This window comes from Vombatus ursinus, unplaced genomic scaffold (genome assembly GCF_900497805.2).
Source record: "Vombatus ursinus unplaced genomic scaffold, bare-nosed wombat genome assembly UNPS02000749.1, whole genome shotgun sequence".
Classification (NCBI taxonomy): Eukaryota; Metazoa; Chordata; class Mammalia; order Diprotodontia; family Vombatidae; genus Vombatus; species Vombatus ursinus.
This window is the reverse complement of record NW_020940527.1, coordinates 18,742,527-18,766,714: the sequence shown is the minus strand read 5'-3', so window position 1 is coordinate 18,766,714 and position 24,188 is coordinate 18,742,527. Positions and strand designations below refer to the sequence as shown.

General features: G+C 37.1%; 1 protein-coding gene across 6 annotated transcripts in view; it reads right to left on the bottom strand.

The window, feature by feature from the left end:
• MYO9A (myosin IXA) overlaps nt 1-24,188 on the bottom strand; it is a 321,905-nt gene that overhangs the window by 134,117 nt on the left and 163,600 nt on the right. For all 6 annotated transcript variants that reach the window (XM_027859077.1, XM_027859085.1, XM_027859114.1 and 3 more), the window contains one exon: nt 8,311-8,432. In XM_027859077.1, the coding sequence (XP_027714878.1) occupies nt 8,311-8,432 (122 nt within the window). The remainder of the gene's footprint in view (nt 1-8,310; nt 8,433-24,188) is intronic.

Here is a 24,188-nt window from a genome sequence, read left to right as displayed (position 1 = left end):
GGGGGGGGGAAGAAACCTTAGTTCCATTCAAAAGACTTTTCCTAATTCCCCTAATTATAAGCACCCACAATTACTGTACATTTGTTTTGCATATATCTTCTATTTATTTTATCTAGAGAAATGTATTTCCACCAGTAGAACATAAGGTCTTATCACGATACCAACTTACACGGTTTTATTTTTATATACCTAGGAGCCTACGCTATTGTTTGGCACAAAGTTAATAATATAATAACAGCTAACATTTATATAGTGCCATACATATTATATAATTTGGTCCTCACAATAATCCTGTGAGGTAGATGCTACTGTTAACATCGCCATTTTTTTGCTGTTGTTCAGTGCCCAGAGCCACACAGCTAAAAAGTGTCTGAGGACACATTTGAACTCGTCTTCCTGACTCCAGGCCTGGCATTCTGTCCACTGCTACCAAAAATATTTATTTTGTTGTCCAGTTGTTTCAGTTATGTCCAACTCTTCATGACCTCATTTGGGGTCTTCTTGGCAAAGATACTAGAGTGGTTTGTCATCTTCTTCTCCAGCTCATTTTACAGATGAGGAAACTGAAGCAAACAGGCTTAAGTGACTTGCTTAGGGTCACACAGCTAGTTATATGTCTGAAGTCAAATTTGAACTCAGGTCTTCCTGACTCCAGGCCCAGTGCTTTATCCAGTGTGCCACCTAGCTGGCCCATTTTAAAGATGAGGAAACTGAGGCTGAGAAAGGTTAAGTGACTTGTTCAGTGTCACAGAGCTAGTGTCTGAAGCTACATTTGAATTCAGGCTTTCCTGACACTAGGCTGAGTACTCTTACCCACAGCATCACCTAGGTAAGTGCAAGTAGTGGTTAATAAATGCTTACTTACTTGAAAAGATGGAATTTTGTTTTAGGAGGGAACTTTAAGTCACTAAAAGCAATGAGAAATTTCCTAAAGCCCTAATTTCCTAATTTTCCAGCCCACTTCCCTCTTGCTATTCAATTCTAAGCCTACCTCACCTAGTTCAGCAAACACTTGAGGAAAATGAAGGATCTTGCTGAAGCTCTGAAATACTGTGAAGCTAATTGCAAACAGTATGTCATCCACAAAAGGGAGCATCAGGATGCCCAGGCATCATCTATAGACAATCTCTCCTTTATTTTCACTTGAGCTGCATATCCTTCACGCAAGGTGCAAATGCCTTTGGTGAGCATAAATATGTATCTGTTTTATGCTCTGGTTAATACAAATGGCTGAATGGCTGAATAAAATTATCTTTGCTATTTTATCTTTTGACTTTCGACATATACATGGGAAATATCTTATTGAAGTACAGCATTAAAACCAGTGTTTTGTTGTACTGAAAATTTTTTTTATTGTATTCAACTAAGAGATACTGTGGGATCTTAGATTCTTGGCATCTTATAGTCAATTATGTGACCATCAACATGTGAACTGCGATACAATATCATTTGGGAAAGCCTATCCAATGATTTCTTTGTTGTCTGTGGATTATGTTCATAAAAATGTTTTAGAAATGAGAAAGTAATCTTGTGGCTTGATAGTTTTTAACATTTTCTTGGCAGTCTTTTTTAATAATAATATTGGACCTACTTTTTTCTAAGGTTTGGTATCTTCCTCTCTTTCTAATATCTCGAAAATATATCTCTTGATGTCCTCATTGAGACTTCTAATCACCTGCAGCATGAATCTCCTCAGTTTAGACTTCATGTAGTGATACTGCTTCTTCCAGGTTTTATTATCATTAGTGGCATTTCTCCTTTCTCACACAGCACCTTGGTGATTGTGATTTTAGAGTCTAAATGTGGTGGCTACACTGTCACTGATAAAAAAAAAATACTACAGAGATCAGTTTCTCCTTCTCCCCCATTTTCCTGCTCTCGTTCAATTTAATCCTGAAATGGCATTGGGATAATCTGGGTTAGTTAGTACTAAGACTCTGGCTAAGATTTCTGAAAACTTGTTTTCTGCTCCATGGATTCCCACTGTTTTTATAAGGTGATATATAGTTCATAACCTTCTACCATCCTTTAATTTCTAAAACCAAGATTAAATTTTAAACTGATGCTGCTCTTAGGTGACCTATCTTTCTACTTAGGAGAGAGCAACTTTCTGATGATTTAGGTGGATTCTAAGGGATCTAAGGTTCCCTTGATTGTGATGAATGATTTATACTAATTTTACATGCTTAGGAAATGGTAATAGCCTGTATTGATGTCTGTTCTGACACTGAAATTTCCAGTCTCGAGATGAAATATGTAACGTTAATATTATCTCAACTCGTAAAGCAGCTTACCCAAAATAACACCATATTTCATATGCAACTATATTCACAAACCCATTTATACAGTAGACCATGGGAAAATACTCCATGGGCATGGAGAATTTGATAGTTCCATGGTTCTAGTAAAACTGATTATATTTTAAGATAGGAAATGATTCATTACTGATGTGGTAGTCACTTCTGAATCGGATATGTACTCTAAGGCCAACTTCTTTGCATGTACATTAGATTCTATCCCTTCCTGTATTTTCCTCTCCAGCGGACTGGTTCCTCAGTCATTTCCCACCCTCTACTGTGAGCTGACCTTTCCTCTTTAAAAACCTCTGTAGACTCTATCATCCCTTCAAGCCATGATCCTCTTTCTTGCCTCCCTTTCTCTGCAAAATTCTTGGAAAATGTCTACACTTAACTGCTTCTACTTCCTTTCTTCTCAATCACTCTTAAATTCTGCGGTAGAGCTAAATCTGATTTTTTTTCCCCATCCAAACTAATCCTCCATGTTCTCCATGTAATTTTTGATAATATTACACTACTTTCCTTTGGTTTGTCTCCTATCTGACTGCTCCTTCTCAGTGTCTTTTTCTGGCTCATCATCTGCGTCATGACCCTTAACTGTGAGTGTTCTTTAGGGTTCTGTCCTGGACACTCTCTTCTCTACTCGTTCTATACTAGTGATTCTCAATCTGGGGACCATAACCCCCATCCCCTAAAGGATTTGTGGAAAGATTTCAAAGGATCTGTGAATTTTTTAAAAAATATTTTGATAACTGTATTTCATTATTATTAGTGTCCTCTGTAATCTTATGTATTTTATTTTAGGAATTTAAAAACATTTTAGAAGATGATATATACGCTTCTCCTGACTACCAAAGAAGTCTATGACAAAGAAAAGCGTTAAGAAGCCTGCTTTATACTCTTTCTCTTTCCATAACCTCATCAGTTACTCTAGATCTAACTATCATCCCTATGCCGGTAATTCCCAGATTTATATCTAGTTACAGTCTCTTCACTGAGCTCTAATCCTTCATCACCAAGTGCCTACTAGATAAGTTTAACCGGCTATTTGGAAGTATCTTAAAATGAACATGTCTAAAACTAAATTCGTTATCATTTCTTTCAAACCTTTCCCTTCCAAATTTTCCTATTTATACTGAAGACATCACCATCCTTCTATTATTCCAGGTTCACATTACAAACGTTTACAGATTATATTCTTTCTGAGGTCTCTTGTAATGAAATAAAAAAATTAAGCAAAACAAAAAAATGGCACCCTCTGTGCATACAGCATTGCAGCACCCTCTCCACTTCTACTTTTTTTTTAAAAAAATTAAGAGAAATCTATTTTCTCTCCCTTGTAGCTCCCTATTGAAAAAGAAAAACAAATTCCTTATAACAAAGATTTATAGTCAAGCAAAACAAATTTCCTCATTAGCTATACATAAAAACATCTGTCTCATTCCGCACCCTAAGTTCATTACTTCTCAAGGAGGTTGACAGCATTACTACAAGTTTCCAAAACAATTTGGTACTGGTTTAAAAATAAGAGATAAGTAACTGGCACAAATTTATTTAATGCCTTTTAAATGAAGACAAAGATCCCAGCTCTTAGAATAAAGATTCTCTTCCTTTGAGATGTTATATAGGTCCCAACTTCTATACTCAAGTCCTCTGCTAAGTCCTACTCCAACGCCTCATTGTCATATGGAGTTGACCTTGGTTTTTCAAAGGCTGGGCCAGCAGAAGGTAAACTCTTGACAAAATTTATCATGGTGAAAAGGTTTCATGCTCTGTCATGGCAACAGTTATACAGTCTATTTTCTGAGGACTAGTCAAAGTACAGAAAGACTCATTCATACTACTCATAGAGTAGTTACTTGGTGATGAATTCATTGGCAATAGCAATCCATGAAACAAAGTAAAATACCAAATCATCTTTAGCCCTATGTACCAAAAGTTGTAAGCATCACTGTTTTTATGCCTTCCATAAACTTTAATCTGGTTGTTATTACTCTAAATGTGAGATTCTTGTCCAAGGATAAAATACTGAAACTAACTACTGGAGGAATGAATCATATCAATCTTGATATTCATGTTATAAAAGAAACCAGAAGAACAAAGATGCACTTAAATAGAAATATGACTCACAGATACTCCTTGGAAAAGCAAAGAAAGGAAGGAGAGGTGTTGGTTTTATTATATACCCCCAAACAACAAGATAAATCATTTCACAGGATACTTGGTCATCTAATATTACAATGTTCATGATATTTGGAAACAGATCATCATGAAAAATAGTTGTACTTTATTAATTTCTATTAAGAACTAAAAAGGATACCCTAACCTAAACCTACAATTTGATATTCAGCTACTTCATTGCAAAAGTGGGAAATGTGAAGATAGGGAGATTTATAATGGAATGGATGGGAGAGACAATAAGGAACGAACCAGGCTGGGCATGGTGAGCACCAAATAACATAAGTGAAACTTACTGTATACTGACAGACAGGAAAAGACTTGTTTTGAATCAGGAATCACCTCTGAATCATCTGACTAAAAACAGTAAGACCACCTACTTACTAGGGCAAAGTTCAGAATTAATATAAAGTTAGAAGAAAAACGAGGGAAAAAAGCTTGTAATTCAAATAGCTAAAAACTTATTTATTTAAATATGTTACTGATCTGCATATAGTTGTTATGGTCTTACTCTCTTTTTCTTAGTTTCCCTCTTGGAACATTTTTATTACCATATTAGCTCACTTCATTCAGTTTGTTGTCTTCTATTTATTCATATATGCAGCCTTAGTTTTTGGATTGGGATTTTGTACTCAGGTCAGTACCTCTGGTACTCTAGAATGAATTGAGTAGGTCTTGTTTGGTGCTGGATCCCAATGCTACTGCTGATATAATGGGGTGGTTGGAATTAGATCTCATTCTTTGCCTCAATTCCTGGCTTTCCCTCAGTTATCTGATGGTCAACTGCTGTTTCTGGCTTTCTTCCTGAACATTTCCCAATTGGTAGTTGGCTACATGCTTGGCCAAGACAGGTCCTAATAAGATTTAATAGATCAATGGTTCTCAAACTTTTTGGTCTAAAGAACACTACACCCTTAAAAACTACTGAGGATATCAAAAACAGTTTGCTTACTGAATTATTCCTATAAACATTTGCTTTTAGATATGGCAACATCTTATTATTATGAAAAGTTTTAATCTTGTGGATCCTTGGAAAGGGTCATAGGTACCTGAAGACTATACTTTGAGAACAGGTTTTGTAGACCATACTTTTTTAGGCTTCGCTGGTACTGTTGCCCAAGTACTGAGTTGTCCCTATCTCCTATGGCTCCCAGTGGTTCAAGGAATGCATAGCCAAGTCCTATCTCCTTGTGTAGTGATCAATCGGACCTGGCCCCAGTTACGTGATTAACCGTGCTTACAATGGCTTTACTCCCCATTTCTGAGTTAGGACCATTTGTGGAAGGTTGCACTGGTTTTTCTGACAGGATTTCTTTCCCTGGCTTTACCAGTTTGTACCAATTTACAATAATTCACATTGGCTTCTTTTGTGCAACCTCTCTCTCTGCCTTTACTGGCTTCTAGATGTCTTTCTGTATAGTTTTGGACAAAATGCAAGAGCTCACTCCTGTTTATTGTCAGTTTTCTTTATTACTGTTTTTCTGGAGTCCTTTTCAGATATTTTTTGGAGTTAATGTGGGAGAACTAGGTTTCTCTACCACCTTTCCCATTACCATCTTAACTGTCTATTTGAGTTTAAATAGCATTTATGCAATACTCACTCAACTACCATTTTATATTGTTATTTAGTGGTTAGGTCTAGAAACTTAAAAGAACTTATTGAGTTTCTGTTGTATGCTGAGCCCTGTGCTAGGTATTGGGAAGGACCTGAAAGATGCATAAAAACTTCTACTATCCAAAAGCTTACAATATATTTAGAAAAAAGAGTGACACAAATGAAACAACAGTAGTATAAGTGAGGGCTAAGTTATGGCACATACTACAAATGCAAATAAGAGTCTTGAGAAGACATCACAATTTAGTATATATTTCATCAATACATGAATGAACAAATTAATGTATAATGTGTTGTCTTTCTCTAATGAAACTATAAGTTCCCTAAAGGAAGAAGTATCTTACAGAAAAACTAATTTGTTAAATTGGTATCCCATCATTCAACTGAAAAATATATACACTTAGCCTCTTTTGCAAATGAATCCTAAAGATATTTTGATAAAGTAAATGAAACAATAAAATTTAAAGCAGAAGTTAAAAATATTTATTAAGTACCTCATGTGAGCCCTTTTATTGACTTTTTATATTAAAAATATTATTTTAATTGATATAAATTATTCATAAATGTCATGGTCTCATCTGTGTGCGTACTTCTCCCTTCATTATTCTAGATGACTATCCAATTATGTCTTCACCTTCTGGGTAGTTCATAGCCAGGTCCTCCTATGAACCTTCTGTAGAAAATCTACCAAATAGGCTAGATAACTTCTTCTGAGTATTTTATTATTTTCTTTGGATACTAGGGTAACTTCCGAATTTTTCTGGATACCAGCGTAACTATGGCTACAAGAGTTACTCTTAGATTGTCCCTTTCTCTTGATACGTGGCTTGTCCATACTTTCCAATAACATATACTCCTAATTAACATATGAATATAATATAGTGGCTTACATGATATAATACAGTTAACATAGTGTATGAAATTATGATAAGAAAATTAGCTGTTGTGACATCTCATGGTGATATTTTATACTTCCCTAACATATAATATAAAATTTTACCACTTAGTTGAACGAGTGACATTTGGTCTGTCCTTTCTGTAAATGAATCTCAGACACACACACACAAAAAGCTAATAAAAATGTGAAATTGTGTTTCAAATTCTTGATGAGATACAGACATAACAGATATGTAGTTATAGCTGCAGATACATAATTGCCAGAAACAAAGTAGAACTGAATTTACCTGGAACTATGTGACAAAAAAGAGCTTCAAATTATTACCAAAATTTTAAGCCCTACTATTTTAAGTAATCTAAAAAACTAACTAGCAACAAAATGAATAATGATAAAATATAAGTTCTGCCTAAATACTTATGATAAAGAGATGTCCCCTTACAGAGCAAAACACTTATTTCATAAACAATATTAATTACAAACGATCTCCAATGTAAACCTAAATATGATTGAAAAGTAGCACCTGGTTCTTTTTCCAATAACCCCTTTTGACACACTACAGGCAAATGAGGAAGATATATTTACAAAAGTGTCAGGAAGGTCTCTAAGATATATTATATAAAAATGTAGGTATCTTGAATTCACAAAATTTTCTCAAAGGGTGACCAAAGTGATAACTGTGAACAAGTTAAAATATTATCTGATAACTTTTTTTTAACTTTATTCCTAAATCTGGTTCCAGAGGATTATAGGATTTCAGAGTTGGAAGAAGACCTTAAGGTTATTTAAAATCGCATTCTCATTTTACAAATAAGGAAGAGCTCACAGAGGTAAATAATCTGTCCAAGGTCATGCAGTAAGTAAAACTGAGCTCAAGCCTTCTGATTTTAGAACCAGAACTCTTTTTATTAGTCTATAATTACTGGATGTAGACATGCCAGAATCATTCAAACTACTTCTTAGATGCTGTAGAGATGCTCAAGTTGGTACAAATGTATCCTAAGTGTACACGTCTTACAAGATTAGAGAAGTACACAATGGACACCAAACATAAGGCAGCCTCAACCTCTCTGAGAAAAAAAAAGTGATTTCAGATTTACAAAACTGAAGATTCTGTAAGCTAAGGAAAAAAATAAGAACTCCATGCTTTTAATCTGAAATAACACAGAACTCAATGATCTAGTCCCACGGAGTCTTTCTTATCTCATCTCCTAATTTCAGAATTGAAAGTGTGTGCAGGTAGCAGCCTACTTACAGTGTGTGAGGTTTGGGAGTTAGTAAGAACCAGGTGGTCAACTAAGCATTTCAACCTGTATCACACTCACTTGCTTTCTTCATCGAGCAGGTGGAGGAGTCCTGTTGGTTTCTTGCTAATGAGATTTATGCAGCCACTATTATCAATATAGTCTATATTGTGCCAGCTGATACCTTCAGTTCTATATTCCTCCTAGAAAAGCAAAATGATAAGAAGAATTTTAATGCCTTGCACAAGATGAAGATATTTTTCAGGAAGAATTCAGTATGTTAACAAATCTTTAGCAAGTCCATGTGCAAATCTAGATATGAGCTGGCAGGAGCTACTTCAATGAGAACCTGTTTAATTGAGCAGGACCTAGAAATACCTGTCACACCAAATCTAATGCCACAGATGTGACAAAAACTATCCTGCCAAAACTTTAGATGGAAGAGTTTTCAGGAAGAATTTCTAACTAAGTTACAGCTGGGCTAGTTTTTTGCCTTTTGCACATATGAAAAGTCACAATGCAAAGCCAAAGGTGAAGTACACACGTGCATATGAAAGAATCCAAATCTCTGTTTTAAGACCAAGATACTGTTTTGTGCTCGTAAAAATGGTCAATTTACCAACAAAGTAACCATCATCACTAGTGATAAAGGATGCAAGAAAGGTAAGTAATTCAAATAAATCAATATATGGCAAATAAAATGGCTTAGGAGATTTCAAGAAAAGAACAAACAAGAGGGAGTCAAACATTAGAGAGGCATAACATAAGAATGGTATTAAGGTTTAAGAGAATTCCCTGACTGGCTCTGTCCCAACAAGCATTCAATATCTCAAAATAAGATAGGACAAGGTGTTTTGTTTGTTTGTTTGTCTGAGTATTGAAAATCTGAAGGCACGTCTACATCTTCCCCATGCAACCTGAAGCTACAGATGAGGTCACTAGAGAGCAAATTTTTCAGAGGCATATAATGTGAAACTAATACTTAAACTGGAGGAAGCTGGAACTTACATAAATTTTTTCTTCAGTTAATAAGCATTTATTTTCTCTTGCTACCCATATACTGCACTTCTTCCTGTTACTCCACTATCTTGGTTAATGTCTCCCATGTAGTCTTTCAATAACAACACTCTCTCTATTCTGAACTGCCTGCCTCCTACTGACAACAGGAATCTCTAGCTGATCACACCAAAATCCTACTTTCTTCAAACTTGTTATCCCTTATATCTACTTGGTTTTTGTTCACAATTACTATCTCTCTCTAATCCTCTTTCTCCCTCTCTTGCTTCCACTATGAGTTTTAGCAGCTGATGTTATTGTCAGTCAGTCAATTTGCTGGTGAGTTGTTTTAGTCATGTCTGACTCTTCATGACCCCATTTGGGGTTTTCTTGACAAAGAAACTGAAGCGGTTTGTCATTTCCTTCTCCAGCTCATTTTAAAGATGAGGAAACTGAGGCAAGCAGGGTTAAGTGACTTGTCCAGGGTCACACAGCTAGAAAGTGTCTGAGGCCAGATTTGAACTCAGGAAGATGAGTCTTCCTGACTCCAGGCTGAGTACTCTATCCACTGTATCACCTAGCTGCCCCCAAATGACCACTTAAAAATAATAATAATGATAATAATAATAATACTAAGACTATATGCTTTCAAAGCCCTTCATAACCTAGTCTCCTCCACCAACCTTTCCAATTTTCTTATACTTTACTCCTCACTGTGTACTCTGCATGAGAATATATCTACCAAGATTTGCTTTGGAGAAATAATGACAGACCTGAATAACTGGAGGAACATTGATGGATAGTTAAGCCATTATAATAAAAATTGCAATATTACCTAAATTAGTTTACTTATTCAATACCATACAGCAAAAAAAAAAACCTTCCCAAAAGAACATTTTATAGTTAGAAAAAATAATAACAAAATTCATATAGAGAAACAAGTCAAAAAAAAAAAAAAAAAGGAGGAAGGAAGGAGGTCTAACAGTTCCAGATCTCAAACTGTACTACAAAGTACTCATCATTAACTTGAGTTAGTACTGCTTAAAATAAGAGCAAGAGATCTCACAGTCTAATGAGGAAGACAACATGCAAACAACTTATGTACAAGTCAGATATATAAATTGGATGTAATCAAAAAGAGGGAAGGCACTAGCATTAAAAGGGATTGGGAAAGACTTCTTGCAGTCAGAAGGCTTTTAGGGGGGACTTGAAGGCAAAAACCCAACACAATTGCCACTTGCATGAAAATGCCATACCACTACCATTAGTGCCTATATTCCCATCATGACAAATCCTGATGAGGTCAAAGGAAAATTTTATAAAGACCTGGAGACCCTTATCATCAATGTGCCAAAAGAGGACAAGCTTATATTTCTGGGTGACATTAATGCTAGAGTGGGTTCAGACTACCAGATATGGCAGGGAGTCCTTGAGAGGAATGGAGTTGGAAAAAGCAACAGCAATGGTCACTTACTACTGAAGACTTGTGCATCTCATGACATTCTCATCACCAACATTATCTTCTGTTTACCTAAACATAATAAAATTTCACGGATGCACCCTTGTAGTGAACACTGGCATTTAATAGACTATGTGATTGTAAGAAGAGATAGAGAGGATGTGCAAGTAACGAAGGTAATGTGTAGCTCAGAGTGTTGGACTGATCACAGACTTCTCCTCTCCAAGTGAATATTTAGCTTTTCCACAAAAGTGGCTGCTTCAAGGCAAAACGACTACCAGAAGAATTAATGTCAACAGATTAGAGCACTTCTGTGAGCAGGAATAGTTTGTTGCTAAATTGGAAGGCAAGTTGGGCCAATACATAGTTGGCAATAATAGAGCAAAAAAGAAGTGGACAGATTTCAGAGATTTGATGTACAGCACTGCTTTTGTTTATCTGGGTCAGAACACTTGCAAACATCAAAACTAGTTTGACGAAAATGATGGGGAAATTCAGAAGCTGCTAAATGACAAACGAACTCTACAGGGTTGATCAGCAGGGTAGTTCATCCATCTCTAAGAAGGCAGCATTTAATTCCATCAAAGTAAAGCGCAAGCAATGCTCAGAGAGATGCAGGATTCTTACCTCAGTAAGAAGGCAGATGAAATTCAATTTTATGCTGATAGTCATGATCCAAAGCACTTTTATGATGTGCTGAAGGCTATTTATGGGCCAAAGACCTATGGAGCATCTCACCTATTCAGTGTTGATGAATCCACATTGATTACTGATAAGGACATGATCCTAGAAAGATGGGCTAAATACTTCCATGGTGTTCTCAACAGACCATCATCAATCAATGGTGAAGCCACTGACTATTTCCCTCAGCTGAAGTCAATCCCTCCCCAGCTGAAGTTCCAACTGAAGAAGAGGTTTGGAATGCCAGGAGGCTCCTTTCATGCAGTAAAGTACGTGGTGCTGATTCTATTCCAGATGAGATTTACAAAGCAGGGAGTCCATTCCTCACACAAAAGCTGACTTAAATTTTCTGGGTTATATGGCAAGAGGAGGTTATCCCCCAGGAGTTCAAGGATGCCTCCGTTGTCCATCTCTGTAAAGGTAAAGGAAATAGATTGTCCTGTGACAATCACAGCAGAGAGTCTCTCTCTTGGTCAGTGCTGGCAAGATTCTTGCCAAAGTCCTCCATAATAGGCTGATCCTTCACCTGGAAGATGGTCATCTACCTGAGAACCAGTGTGGCTTCAGAAAGGGCTGAGGAATAGTTGATATGGTCTTTGTTAAGCCCAAGAACTCCAGGAGAAATGCCAAGAGCAGAACAGAGGTCTGTACACATTTGCAAATCTGACTAAGGCCTTTGATACTGTCAGTTGTGAGGGCTTACAGAAAATTATGTCAAAATTTGGTTGCCCAGTGAAGTTCATCAGTATTGTCCATCAATTTCATGATGGCATGCTTCCCTGGATTCTGGACAATGGATGATGCTCTCACACTTTCCCAGTCACCAGGGGAGTGAAACAAGGCTGCGTGCTTGCTCCCATGCTTTTTTAGCATGACGTTTTCAGTCATGTTGTCAAACACCTTCAATGAGGACAAACGAGCATTGAGGTCTGCTACCACACTGACGGTAAATTCTTCAACTTGAAAAGGTTATAAGCCAAGAATAAGTGGAGGGAGTGTTGGTGCATAATTTTTTGTTTGCTGATGATTATGCACTCAGTGCAGGCTCTGAAGCTGAGATGCAACACAGTATGGATCAATCCTCTGCTGCTCATGCTAATTTTGGCCTAATGATTAACATCAAGAAAACACTGGTGCTCAGCTCCATCAGCCAGCACCACACCATCCACATACAGAACCATTGATTACAGCAAATGGAGAAGTTTTGAATGCTGTGGATGAGTTCACTTACCTTGGCAGTATATTCTCTAGGGATGTACACACTGATAGTGAGATTGATGCACACAATACCAGAGCTACCTCAGTGTTTGGGAGGCTCCAAAGGGAAGTGTGGGAGAGAAGAGGTATTAGACTGACAACCAAACTAACGGTCTACAGAGTCATTGTGCTGACCTCATTGTTGTATGCCTGTGAAACCTGGACAGTATTCTGGTGCCATACCAGCAAACTGAATCACCTCCATTTGAATTGTCTTAGGAAGATTCTGTAGATCACCTGGCAGGATAAGATCCCAGACACTGAGGTCCTTTCTCGAACTAAACTGCCAAGCATTCAAACTCTATTGCAGACAGCACAACTCCGATGGGCTGGACACACTGTTTGAATGTCAAACATATGCTTGCCAAAAAGACTATGTTATGAAGAACTCACACAGGGCAAGTGCTCACATGGTGGTCAGAAAAAGCAACACAAGTACATTCTCAAGATCTCTCTTAAGAACTTTGGAATTGATTGTGTCACATGGGAGACAATGGCATAAGACCACCCAGCATGGCATACCCTCATCAGAGATGGTGCTGTGCTCCATGAGCAAAGCAGAACTGAAGCAGCTCAAAAGGAATGGGAGATACGAAAATTTAGAGAATCCACCCCAAATGTTCACAAAGACTATTTGTGCCTGACCTGTGGTAGAGCATTCCAAGCTCATACTGGTCTGATCAGCAACAGTCTGATACACTGTAACTTGAGTCTAACATACTGATGTCATTTTGGTCCTCTTCAAGAATAAGGGACAATCACTACTACCACCATCAAGCACTGAATGTAAAAAGAAAGCAGGGGGAGGGGGAAGAGAGAGGGAGAGACAGAGACAGAGAGACAGACAGAAAGCCTTCTCTCAAGGATCTCACAGTCTAATGAGGAAGACAACATGCAAATAACTTATGTACAAGTCAGATATATAAATTCAATATAATCAACAGAGGAAAGGCACTAGCATTAAAAGGGATTGGGAAAGGCTTCTTGCAGTCAGCAGATTTTTAGGAGGGACCTGAAGGAAGCTAGGAAATATAGATGAAGAAGAACAGAATTCTAGCCATGGTGGACAGCTGGTAAAAATGCAGAGTTGGATCATATAGGTGATAAAAGTTAAAAGGCAGAATTAGAACTAGTGTTGACACTGACTCCAAATTCAGCATTCCATCTAATACTCTAAACCATAGAGGGAAAAGGTTTAAAGATTAAAAATAGGTTAAAAGAACATGCTACCTGTTTAAAAAACTGGAAAATGGGGACCAGGAACTGCTATTTCTAAGTGTCTAGAATGTTTCTTGGCACTCTCTCGTAAGGATAGGTTTCAGAAGAAGAGAGTTCATAATAGTGCTTGAATAAAGTGCTTCTCTGCCAATTGCACCCTCCATGGACTCTGCAGGCCTATTAAATTCCACTGATTCTAGGACCTTTGCTTGGCTAACTGGTTCATATTCTTGGCTAGATCTTTTCTTAGCATTTTGAACCTGTTTTCTTCCTTCCCTGCTCCAAACTGATTTCCCATTCAAAGTTTGGGAAATGACTGAACTTTAATATTTTTAGTCCAGTCCTCGGGACTTCTTATGATCCATTCCTTCTGCATTTAAGAATCCCTGGTAAGACTATGACAACACACTTATCGCCTTGCCATGCTAATCACCTGAGCAATGGCTTACTTGAGCCATGATGCTAATCTTGCAATGAACATTTCTTAGCATCCCCATCAAAACATTGGTTTTCAATAAAGGAGGCAGTGGATTCCTTGATTAATGGAAATGATTCCTCTTTTCTTCTTCCTTTGGCTTCAAAGCTGAGTATCATTATTACATCACCCTTGTCCAAAGGGAATTTGTCAAGACAGAGTTTATTTGAAATTTGGTTTCAAGAAACATCAGGACACAAATTCTCTTGAATTGAATGCAAAGATGTAATAAAGTAGATGGGACTTGAATGTGTAGCAAATTATCTTGGTTTTTTAGGAAATGGTGAAGGAAGTTGCACATAACGCCATAAGGGTTAAACTGTCAGCACTTGAGAAGAAGACTTGAAGGTCAGCAATTTGAAAAATCTCATTTGGAATTATGAAGTTCTTACTTCAAGCCTTTGTTTGAAGTTTGCATAAAAAGGCAAACGCCGTAGCAGCTTAGTGTTCCTAACAGTAGATCATAAAATGTTCTGACTATAGTGACCTGGATATTTTCTCCACCTATCCAGGGTTGCTCATCCTTTAAGACTTGACTTAAACCCTACTATTCTCTGTGGAGCCTTCCCTAATGATATCAGGTCTGACCTAGTCACCACTATAAACTGTAGTGGTTTTCTGTTCAGGAATGAAAGATCAACTCCTCTATTTTAGCATTTGCATTTTCTTACTACTTCCCACTTTCTGAAAAACAATTTTTGGTTATTTCACTCACCTGGCTCTCATATTCTACCTATATTATACATTTGTTCTTCTGTTATATGTCTTATTTTCCCTACTAGATTATAAGCAGGGTGTATTAAATTCATTGTATGAAATATTTATGGAATGTAAAACACTCTCTTAAGTACTGGGAACATAAGAAGAAAAATGAAACAGTTTCTGCCTACTAGGCAGAACTATCTGCTGGGATAACAGAGACAGATTAGGAAATACAGGAGCGGTGGTTGGGGGGAGGAGTTGGGAAAGGAAGAAGCACCATGTGACAGGCACTATGCCAAGCACTTTACAATGATGTCATTTGATCCTCACAACCACCCTGGGAGGCAGGTGCTACAATTATCCCCATTTTACAGGTGAGAAAACTGAAGCAAATTGAGACTAAGTGACTTGCTCAGGGTCACACAGCTAGTAAGTGTCTTTGGTCATATCTTCCAGAGTCCAGGCCTTACGCTCTATTCATTGTACAGCCGAGATGCCTCTAGGAGAGAGAATACTAGGCACTTGGCAGGTGGGGTAGGGGAATGTCCAGAAAAGGTTTCGGATTAGACATGGTACCAGCATAGGGCCAAGAAAGAAGCTAGGATTCTAAGAGACAGAGGGGAGAACACAGTACATTCCAGTCATGGGAGAAGGATTGCACAAAGGCACTGAGGAGGGAGAAGATTACCTAGGTCAGAGAAAAGCAAATAGGCCTGTTTGGAATGAAGAATAGATAATGGAACATAACATGGCCCATTAGTTTACAAAAGTAGGTGGAGAAATGATTGTCAAAGTCTTTAAATGCCTACCTGAAGAGTTCATATTTTCTTTTAGAAACAATAAGAATGCACAGAAGTGTTTTGATGTTTGTTTTAGGAATATCAATATGGTATCTCTATGGAGAATAGACTGAAGAGGGGAGAGAACAGAATGACAGAGATCAATAAGGAGTCTATGCCAGTAGGTCAGGTAAGAGGTGATAGGAACCTAAACTGGGGTGATGGTTGGGTGAATGAGGAGAGGACAGATTCAAAAGAGGTTGTATAAGTAAAATTGATTGGATTAACCAATTGTTAAAGACTGAGGGGCATGAGGTGAAGGAAAGGTTAGAGCTGATGATGAATCTGGGTGAATCAAATGGACAGTTGCATCTACAACAGAAATAGGGAAGTTTGGAGCAGGAATGGATGTTTGTGGAAATGAGCTCTCATTTGGATATGTGTGAGGTGCTGTTATGATATCTGGGTAAGAGATGTCCAGCAAACTGCAGGCAATGTGGGACTGGAGTACAGTAGAAATTAGGGTTACATATATAATATAGATTTATAATCTAATGCAAAGAGATAATAACTGAGTCAACTAGAAATGATAAAACATTGAAGAGGTGGGGGAGGGGAGGAATGGACTCAGGCAAGAGCTTTGTGGGAAACTTGTGTTTAAGGGGCAGGAGACAATTGAGTCAAAAGCATTTAATAAGTGCTTTCTATGTGCCAAGCACTTAGGTTACAAATACAAAAAAAAGAAAGAGTGCCTGACCCCAAGGGGTTTACAATCTAATATTAAGAGAAATGATCCAGGGAAGGAAACTGAGGAGTGTTCAAACAGGTGCGCAAAACACCAATACCAATCAATATCACATAAGCCAATAAAAAAGGGAATATCCATAGGAGAGGGTGTGGGTTTCAAAAGCCAGAGAAAAATCAAGTTGCACAGGAACTAAAAAAAAGGCCACTGCACTAAGGCATTTAAGGGACCAATGGCAACCTTAGAAAAAGTAACTTCAGTGGAAGAGAGAGATGAAAGCTAGATTAGAAAGGGCTCAGAAGGAAAGGAAGGCAACAAGTTTAGCTGTAAAAGAGTTACGACATTGTGAGAGAATGGTGGAGTCAAGTAAAAGGTTTTTTCTTGTTTTTTTTGAGGATAGGACACTTGGGCATATTTGTAGGAAGAAGGAAAGGGGCCAGAGGATAAACAAAGATTGCAGATGAGAAAAAAGAGGGAGGTCAAGATCTCTGAGGATATGGAAGGGGAGAGGATTTAGCCTTGAATAACATCCTTATCCTAGCACTCAGTGCTTTTCCCAGACTAATTCCAATCTACCTTTTCCAGTTGTCTCACAGAACTCTCTCATATACTTTACACTCCAGCCAAACTGTGTTACTAAGCATCTCATAAACGAGCCTATACTTCATTACTTACCAACTTTTTCAGACTATTTCAATTTATTCCTGTCCCATACTACATCTCTCCTTTTGACATTTCAAGCATCTTTTAAATCCCAGCATATATACTTCCCATAAAACTTTTGTCTAAAAGCCTTTCTCTCCAGGTAGAAGCAATTTCTACCTCATTTGATCTCATGTAGAATTTTATAATTATCTTAGGAATTTACACTGTAACTTGTCTTATTTAACTGTGTACATAACCATTTTATCTTTCCCTACCTGTGGGGGAGGCCCCATGACTTACTTGTCTTCATATTTCTCCAAACATCTATGTTTATCCCCAATGCCTGGCATGTAGAAGTGCTTAATAAATACTTGATTGACTAAACTTAAATGTTTGAAGGCATTAAGCAGTGGGCTGAATCAAATGAATACAAGACATATAGTTACTTTTTAAAAAATTAGCTCTTTTATTGGTTATCCTATATTACTAGCTCCTTTCGTGTCCCCCTTCCATGCTCCAAAAAAACCTTTTGGTTCCTCTGGGAAAAAACCCCAATCCATTTGCTTGATATTTAAAGGCCTCATGAAGCTGGCTCCTCCCATTCTTTTTAGTCTTATCTCACATTATTCCTCTTCATGTACTTTTCATTCCAAACTGACCTGTTTCCAGGTAGCTCCTAACTCCCTACCTTTGTATGAGTAGTCCCCCATGAATGGAATGTCCTTCTGCCTTGCCTCTTGCCAGTGAAAATCCTTCCCTTTTCTTTCCTGTTGTTAATATTCTCTTGCTCTTCGGGTTAGTTTATATCTCCTTGCTTACAGTCTTGCACATTCTCAACAGAGACTAAGCTCCTTTAGGATAGAAATGATTAGCAAACACCCCAGTGCTCTTTGCATGTAGCCGTGTAATGTTTGTTGACTTGAACTGATGTACCAGAAACTTTAAAATATACTGATTATCTACAAACGGTTGGAGTCAGCAAAAATACAGTTAAAGAAATATGTAGTCTCATCTTGAGACATTTTAATAACATAAGCTGTCAATTTATTTATTTTATTTATGTAACAGTGATCTCACAATCTTGTTGATAATGTGCCTTGATCTTTAAGCATCTAGTTAAAATTTCTCCTATTAAATAAATTCATATTAGATAAACAAAGGAACAATCATTAAGAGGGGAATTGAAAATGTCAACTCTTAATGAAGTATCATAATGAACTTGTTTGCTCAGCTCAGTGTTCTACAATTTTTAATTTAAAAATCATGAAAATTGGTAGATTATTTACTTTGTTGTGTCCTTTTTCCTTTTCATTCCAGCTGGTAGGTTTTACAGCTGAGGATAGTGAAAAAAAAAATCTGAATGCTTTTCACATTATTAAACCTTAAGTGAATAACTTCTTTGACGTACAAACTGTTGCTCCAGATGAACATGAAAAACACATCACTGAGCTGTGCTTTGTTACCTTGGCTCAGGACCACAGTGACTTTGGCAAATTGCAAATCCTCAACAGAGTCAGAACCACATTTCTGTAAGTGAAGTCATAAATGGTAATCATTTCTCTTCCTCTTGCAGACTATTCAAGTGTATAATAGTACCCAAGACAGCTATTTCCCTAACAAAAACACTGTTGTTTTTGTTAGGGAGTAGCTTAAGTAAGTCAAAACACCTTCCCCAGATGCACGACACTAAGCAAATGGGTTCCTGTTACTAGTACTGCTGGCATGGAATACTACTGAGGCATCATCTTTTCTTCATCTTCTTCTTCTTTTTTTTTTTTTTGCTAGGTCAACTAATTTATTTGTAAATGGCCTAGATTATTAAAATTCAGCAAAGGAACAAAAAGAAACTGAAGGAAACTAAAATGGAAATGTCCCCACAGTACCATTATCACTTCTATTTTTAAGGGCACATGCACTAAGCATGTATGATTTTTAAAAATTTACCAGGGTTCAGTTCTTCAAGGTTGTATACTGATGTGTAAAAGTGTTGCTGTATTGGTTAATTAGGAATCCTTAAGAAAAAAAAAGATTTTTTTCTTATGACTAGATAATGATTAGAACTATTTAGCAATATTTTACAATTATGTAACGATATGTCATGGGTTCTTTAATCAGTCAATCAATCAATCAATAAGTCTTTACTAAGCTCCTACTATGTTGCCAGGCACTGTGCTAGATGCAGGGGACACAAAAAGAGGTGAAAGACAATCTCTGCCCTCAAGAAACTTACCATCTTATGGAGGAGACAACATGCAAACAAGCAACTACAAAACAAACTATATACAGGATAAACAAGAAATAACTGAGGAAAGGCACTAGAAGGTTTCATATAGAAAGCAGGATCCAGGCATGGGAGACAGAGAAAATGCCCAGAGCCACAAGATGGAGGGTCTTGTTCATAGAAAAGCCAGGAGACCAATGTCACTGGATTGAGGAATACATGTTGGGGAATCAGGTGTAAGAAGACTGGAAAGATAAGAGGGGGCTAGGTTATGAAGGGCTTTGAACATCAAACAGAATTTTGTATTGGCTCCTACAGGCAATAGAAAGCCACTGAAGTTTATTAAGTATGGAGGTAACAGGATCAGTCTTATACTTCAGGAAAATCACTTTAGTGGCTGAATGAAGGATGGGTTGCAGTGGGAAGAGACTTAAGGCAGGCAGACCCACCAGCAGGGATGAGGTGATGACGGAGGACAGAGAGTGGCACATTCAAGAGATACTGCAGAGGTGAAATTGACAGGCGTTGGCAACTTGGATATGGAAAGTAAGAGATACAGAGGAGTCCTGGTTGACTTCTAGGTTGTAAGTCTGAGAGACTGGGAGGAATGGTGCTACCCTGTACAGTAATAGGGAAGGCAGGAGGAGGCAAGGGTTTAGGGGAATAGATAATGAATTCTGTATTGAATACATTGAGTTTAGGATGTCTACTGGACATCTAATTCGAGATGTCTGAAAGGGAGCTGGAAATGCAAAATTGGCAGTCAGCAGAGAGGAGGAGGCAGGTTAGGAAGATTTGAGAATCATCAGTGTAGTAATTAAATCCATGAGAACTGATGAGATCACTAACCATAGCAGTACAGGGGGAGAAGACAAGACTTGGGACAGAACTCTGAGGGACATCTACAGTTACAGGGTTTGATCTGGAAGAGGATCCAGCAAAGGAGACAGAGAAGGAGAGGTCAGAAAGGTAGGAGGACAACCAGGAGAAAGTGGTGTCTCAAAACCTGGAGAGAAGAAAGTATCAAGAAGAAGAAAGTGATCAATAGTCTCAAAGGCTGCAGAGGTAAAGGAGAATGAGAACTGAGTAAAGGCCACTGGATTTGGCAACTATGAGAGAATTAGTAACTTAGGAGGTAATAGTTTTAGTGGAATGATGTGGTGGGAGAGGAAAAAAAAAATTAAGATGAAAGGAAGTTTGTTGCTCATGGAACAAGCATTCCAGAGGGCAAAACGGAAGAGCTGGCATCAGAAGGAAACTTTGGGGTGTATCAGGCACTGTGCTAAGCACCAGGGATAGCTAACTCAGGAGATAATATATGAACAACTACGTACAAACAAGTTAGATACAGGACAAACCAGAAATACTCAACAGAGGGAAGATGGGGATGGGTGGATTGCAAAACCTCAAAGTTGCTTTAATTTGCATTTCTCTATCATTAACATGATATGGTATTGGTTAAAAAAAAAAAAGGTTAATTAGTGGAAACAGAAGCAAACCAACACAGTAAAATGGTATTTGATAAACCCAAAGACCCCAGGTACTGGGGGAATTGCTATTTGACAAAAACTGCTGAGAAAGCTGGACAACAGCAGAAATCAGGCTTAGACCAATATCTCACATCATATACCTAGAAGAACTCCACATGGATACATGATCTAGGTATAAAAAGTCATATCATAAATAAAGAGGAACAAGGAAGAAATTGCCTTTTGGATCTATGTAAAGGGAAATGCTCATGACTAAACAAGTGATACAGAAGATCAACAAGATAAAATGGACAGTTATAATTACATGAAATTTTAAAGGTCTTGGACACATTTAATTTAAAAGGAAAATAGGCAACTGAGGAAAACATCTTCCCAACAAGTTTCTCCAATAAAGGTCTCATTTCTAAGATATGTAAGGAACTAATTCAAATTTCTAAGTCTACAAACCATTTCCTAATAGCTAAATGGTCAAAAGATATGAACAAGCAATTTTCAAAGGAAGAAATCGAGGCTATCAACAATCACATGAAAATAATGTTCTAAATCACTGATAGAGAAACTATCATCATTAATAATATTAGTAGTCTTCCTTATGTTGTACTTGATGTCCTGATGCAAATCCAAACTAGTCATATGTATACTATTTCTACTGTGTTGTTTCAACCTACTTGCTAATATTATTTAAAATTTTTGTATCAATGTTTATTAGGGATTATTAGTCTATAGTTTTCTTTCTCTGCTTTGTCTCTCCTGGGTATGGGTATAGCTAATATGACAGAAAGGAAAAATGACAGATGTTGGAGGGGATGTAGAAAAACCAGGACACTAATAAACTGTTGGTGGACTTGTGAACTAATTTAACTATTCTGGAGAGCAATTTGGAATAATGCCCAAAGGACTATAAAACTGTGCATACACCTTGACCCAGCAATTCCAGCTACTAGGTCAGTATCCCAAAGAGATCAAAGAAAAAGGAAAAGGACTTCACTGACATTAAGCGGAGCTGCAGATGGAAAGTAGAGTGAATTGATTTGAGAACTGTTTTAATTTGCATTAGGTTGGGTATCCCCCATGTCTACCTCTCAAGCCCCTAAACTTCCAGCTTCCTTTTGGGTGCTGTCTTCTTGTATTACATTGTGAATTCCTTGAGGGCAGGGTCTTTGTTTTTTCTCCTTATTTGCACCCTCAGTGCTTAGCCCAGTGTCTGGCACATAGTAGGTGCTTAATAAATGTTTATTGACTATTTTATCAGTTTTTTTAAAAAAACAAGCTTCAAGTTTATGATGTAATTTTGCTTTCAATTTTGTGAATTTCTACTTTTTTAAAATTGGGGATCTTTTGTTATTGTTCAAGCTTTTTAAAAATTGCATGCTTAATCCATTTATTTGTCCTTTTTCTCTTCTATTGATGAAAGTATTTGGATATATAATTTTTTTCTGAGAACTACATTAGTTTCATCTTCTTTTTTTTATCTACCATCTCGATATTACCTTTCATGATATTTTCTGTTGTTCCTATAATTTTCTCTTTGACTTATCAGTTCATTGTAATTATGTTATTTAGTTGTCAAGTGCTTTAAAATTTTCTTTAAGGGAGCTCTTTTGAATATGATGTTTACTGTATTATTATTAGTAAAAGATGTACTTAGTATTTCCGCTTTTCTATATAATGTGGTGATGCTTTTATGCACCAATAAATGGTTAATTTTTGCATATGGGCTATGTACAGGTGAGAATTATATAAATTCCTTACTATTCCCATTTAGTAATTACCAGAGATCTGTCACATTTAATTTTTCTCAAGTCCTATTCAGGTCCTTAAATTCTTTCTTATCACTTAGTTAGATGTGTGTCATTTTGAAAAGGGTACATTAAGGTCTCCCACTACTATATTTTTACTACCTGTTTTTCACTCCAATTCAATTTGATTTACCTTTAAGTATTTAGATGCTATGTTATAGGGTGCACATATATTAAGTATTGATATTTTTTCACTATCTATGCTTTTGAGTGTAATTTAATTTCCTTACCTTTTTTATCTTTTCTGTATTTATCACAGTCTTATCTGAAATCATAACTGCTACCTCTGTTCTTTTAAACTCAGTGGAAGCATAACAGATTTTGCTTCAATCCCCAATTTTAACCTTCTGTGAAATTTTGTGTTTCAATCATACTTGTAAACAACATATTGGTGTTTTGTGTGTTCTAATCTATTCATCTATACTCTTGCTTTATTACTGAGTTCATCCCATTTACATTTAGTTATGATGATTACATATTTCTCTCTATCCTGTCTCTTTGTATTTTTTCTCTTTACTATCACCTCCCTCTTTACAAATAAGAGCAAGGTTGTAGAAGAGAGTGAATTTACTTGAGTTGTCAGTTAGTTAATAAACATTTATTAAGCACCTACTATGCGTCAGGCACTGTGGCAAGCCCTGGGATACAAAGAAAGGTAAAAAACAGTCCCTATTTTCAAGGAGCTCAAAGTCTAATGGGGGAGACAACAAATACATATATGTATTTGTATGAACAAGTTCTATACAGGATAAACTGGAGCTAATTAGTACAGAAAAGGTACTAGAATTAAAAGGCATCCAGAAAGGCTTCCTGTGGAAAGTGGAATTTGAGTCAGGGCTTCAAGGAAGCTAGGAAAGCCAAGAGGCAGAGATGAGGAGGAAGAGTATTCCAAGTATGGGGTACAGGGACTGAAAATGCCCAGACTTAGAAGTGCAACGTCATATCCTAGAAATTGCAAAGAGGCCAGTGATACTCTATCAGAGTGTACGTGGGGGAGGATATGGAAAGGGTGTGGGAGGAGAAAGAGAATGCATGAAGACTGGAGAGGTATATGCATGTTGGAGGTTGGGTGGATGGAAAGGGAGGTTATGAAGGGCTTTGAACACCAAACAGGATTTTATATTTAATCCTCAAGGTAAGAGAAAGCCACTGGAGTTTGTCTGTTTGTTTTTAATGGGGGAGGGGGGGAAAAGAAAGGACGCCCTGTATTCTTATAAGTGAAACAGTTTCTTTTCTCTTACAGCTCTTTTAGTCTTACACCATTCTCTGATTATTAGTTTTTTTGTCTTTCTTCCTTTCAATTTTTCTTTCACATTCCTTTCCCAAACATTCAAAAGTTTTATTTGAAACTTCTTTTACCTATCCTTCCACCTTTCTTAAGTCCCTCTCTATCTCTCCATATCCGTTTCCTTCTAGCTTCCTTTTAAGTATAATGTAAAGATACTAGTGTGTGTGTGTGTGTGTGTGTGTGTGTGTGTGTGTGTGTGTGTGT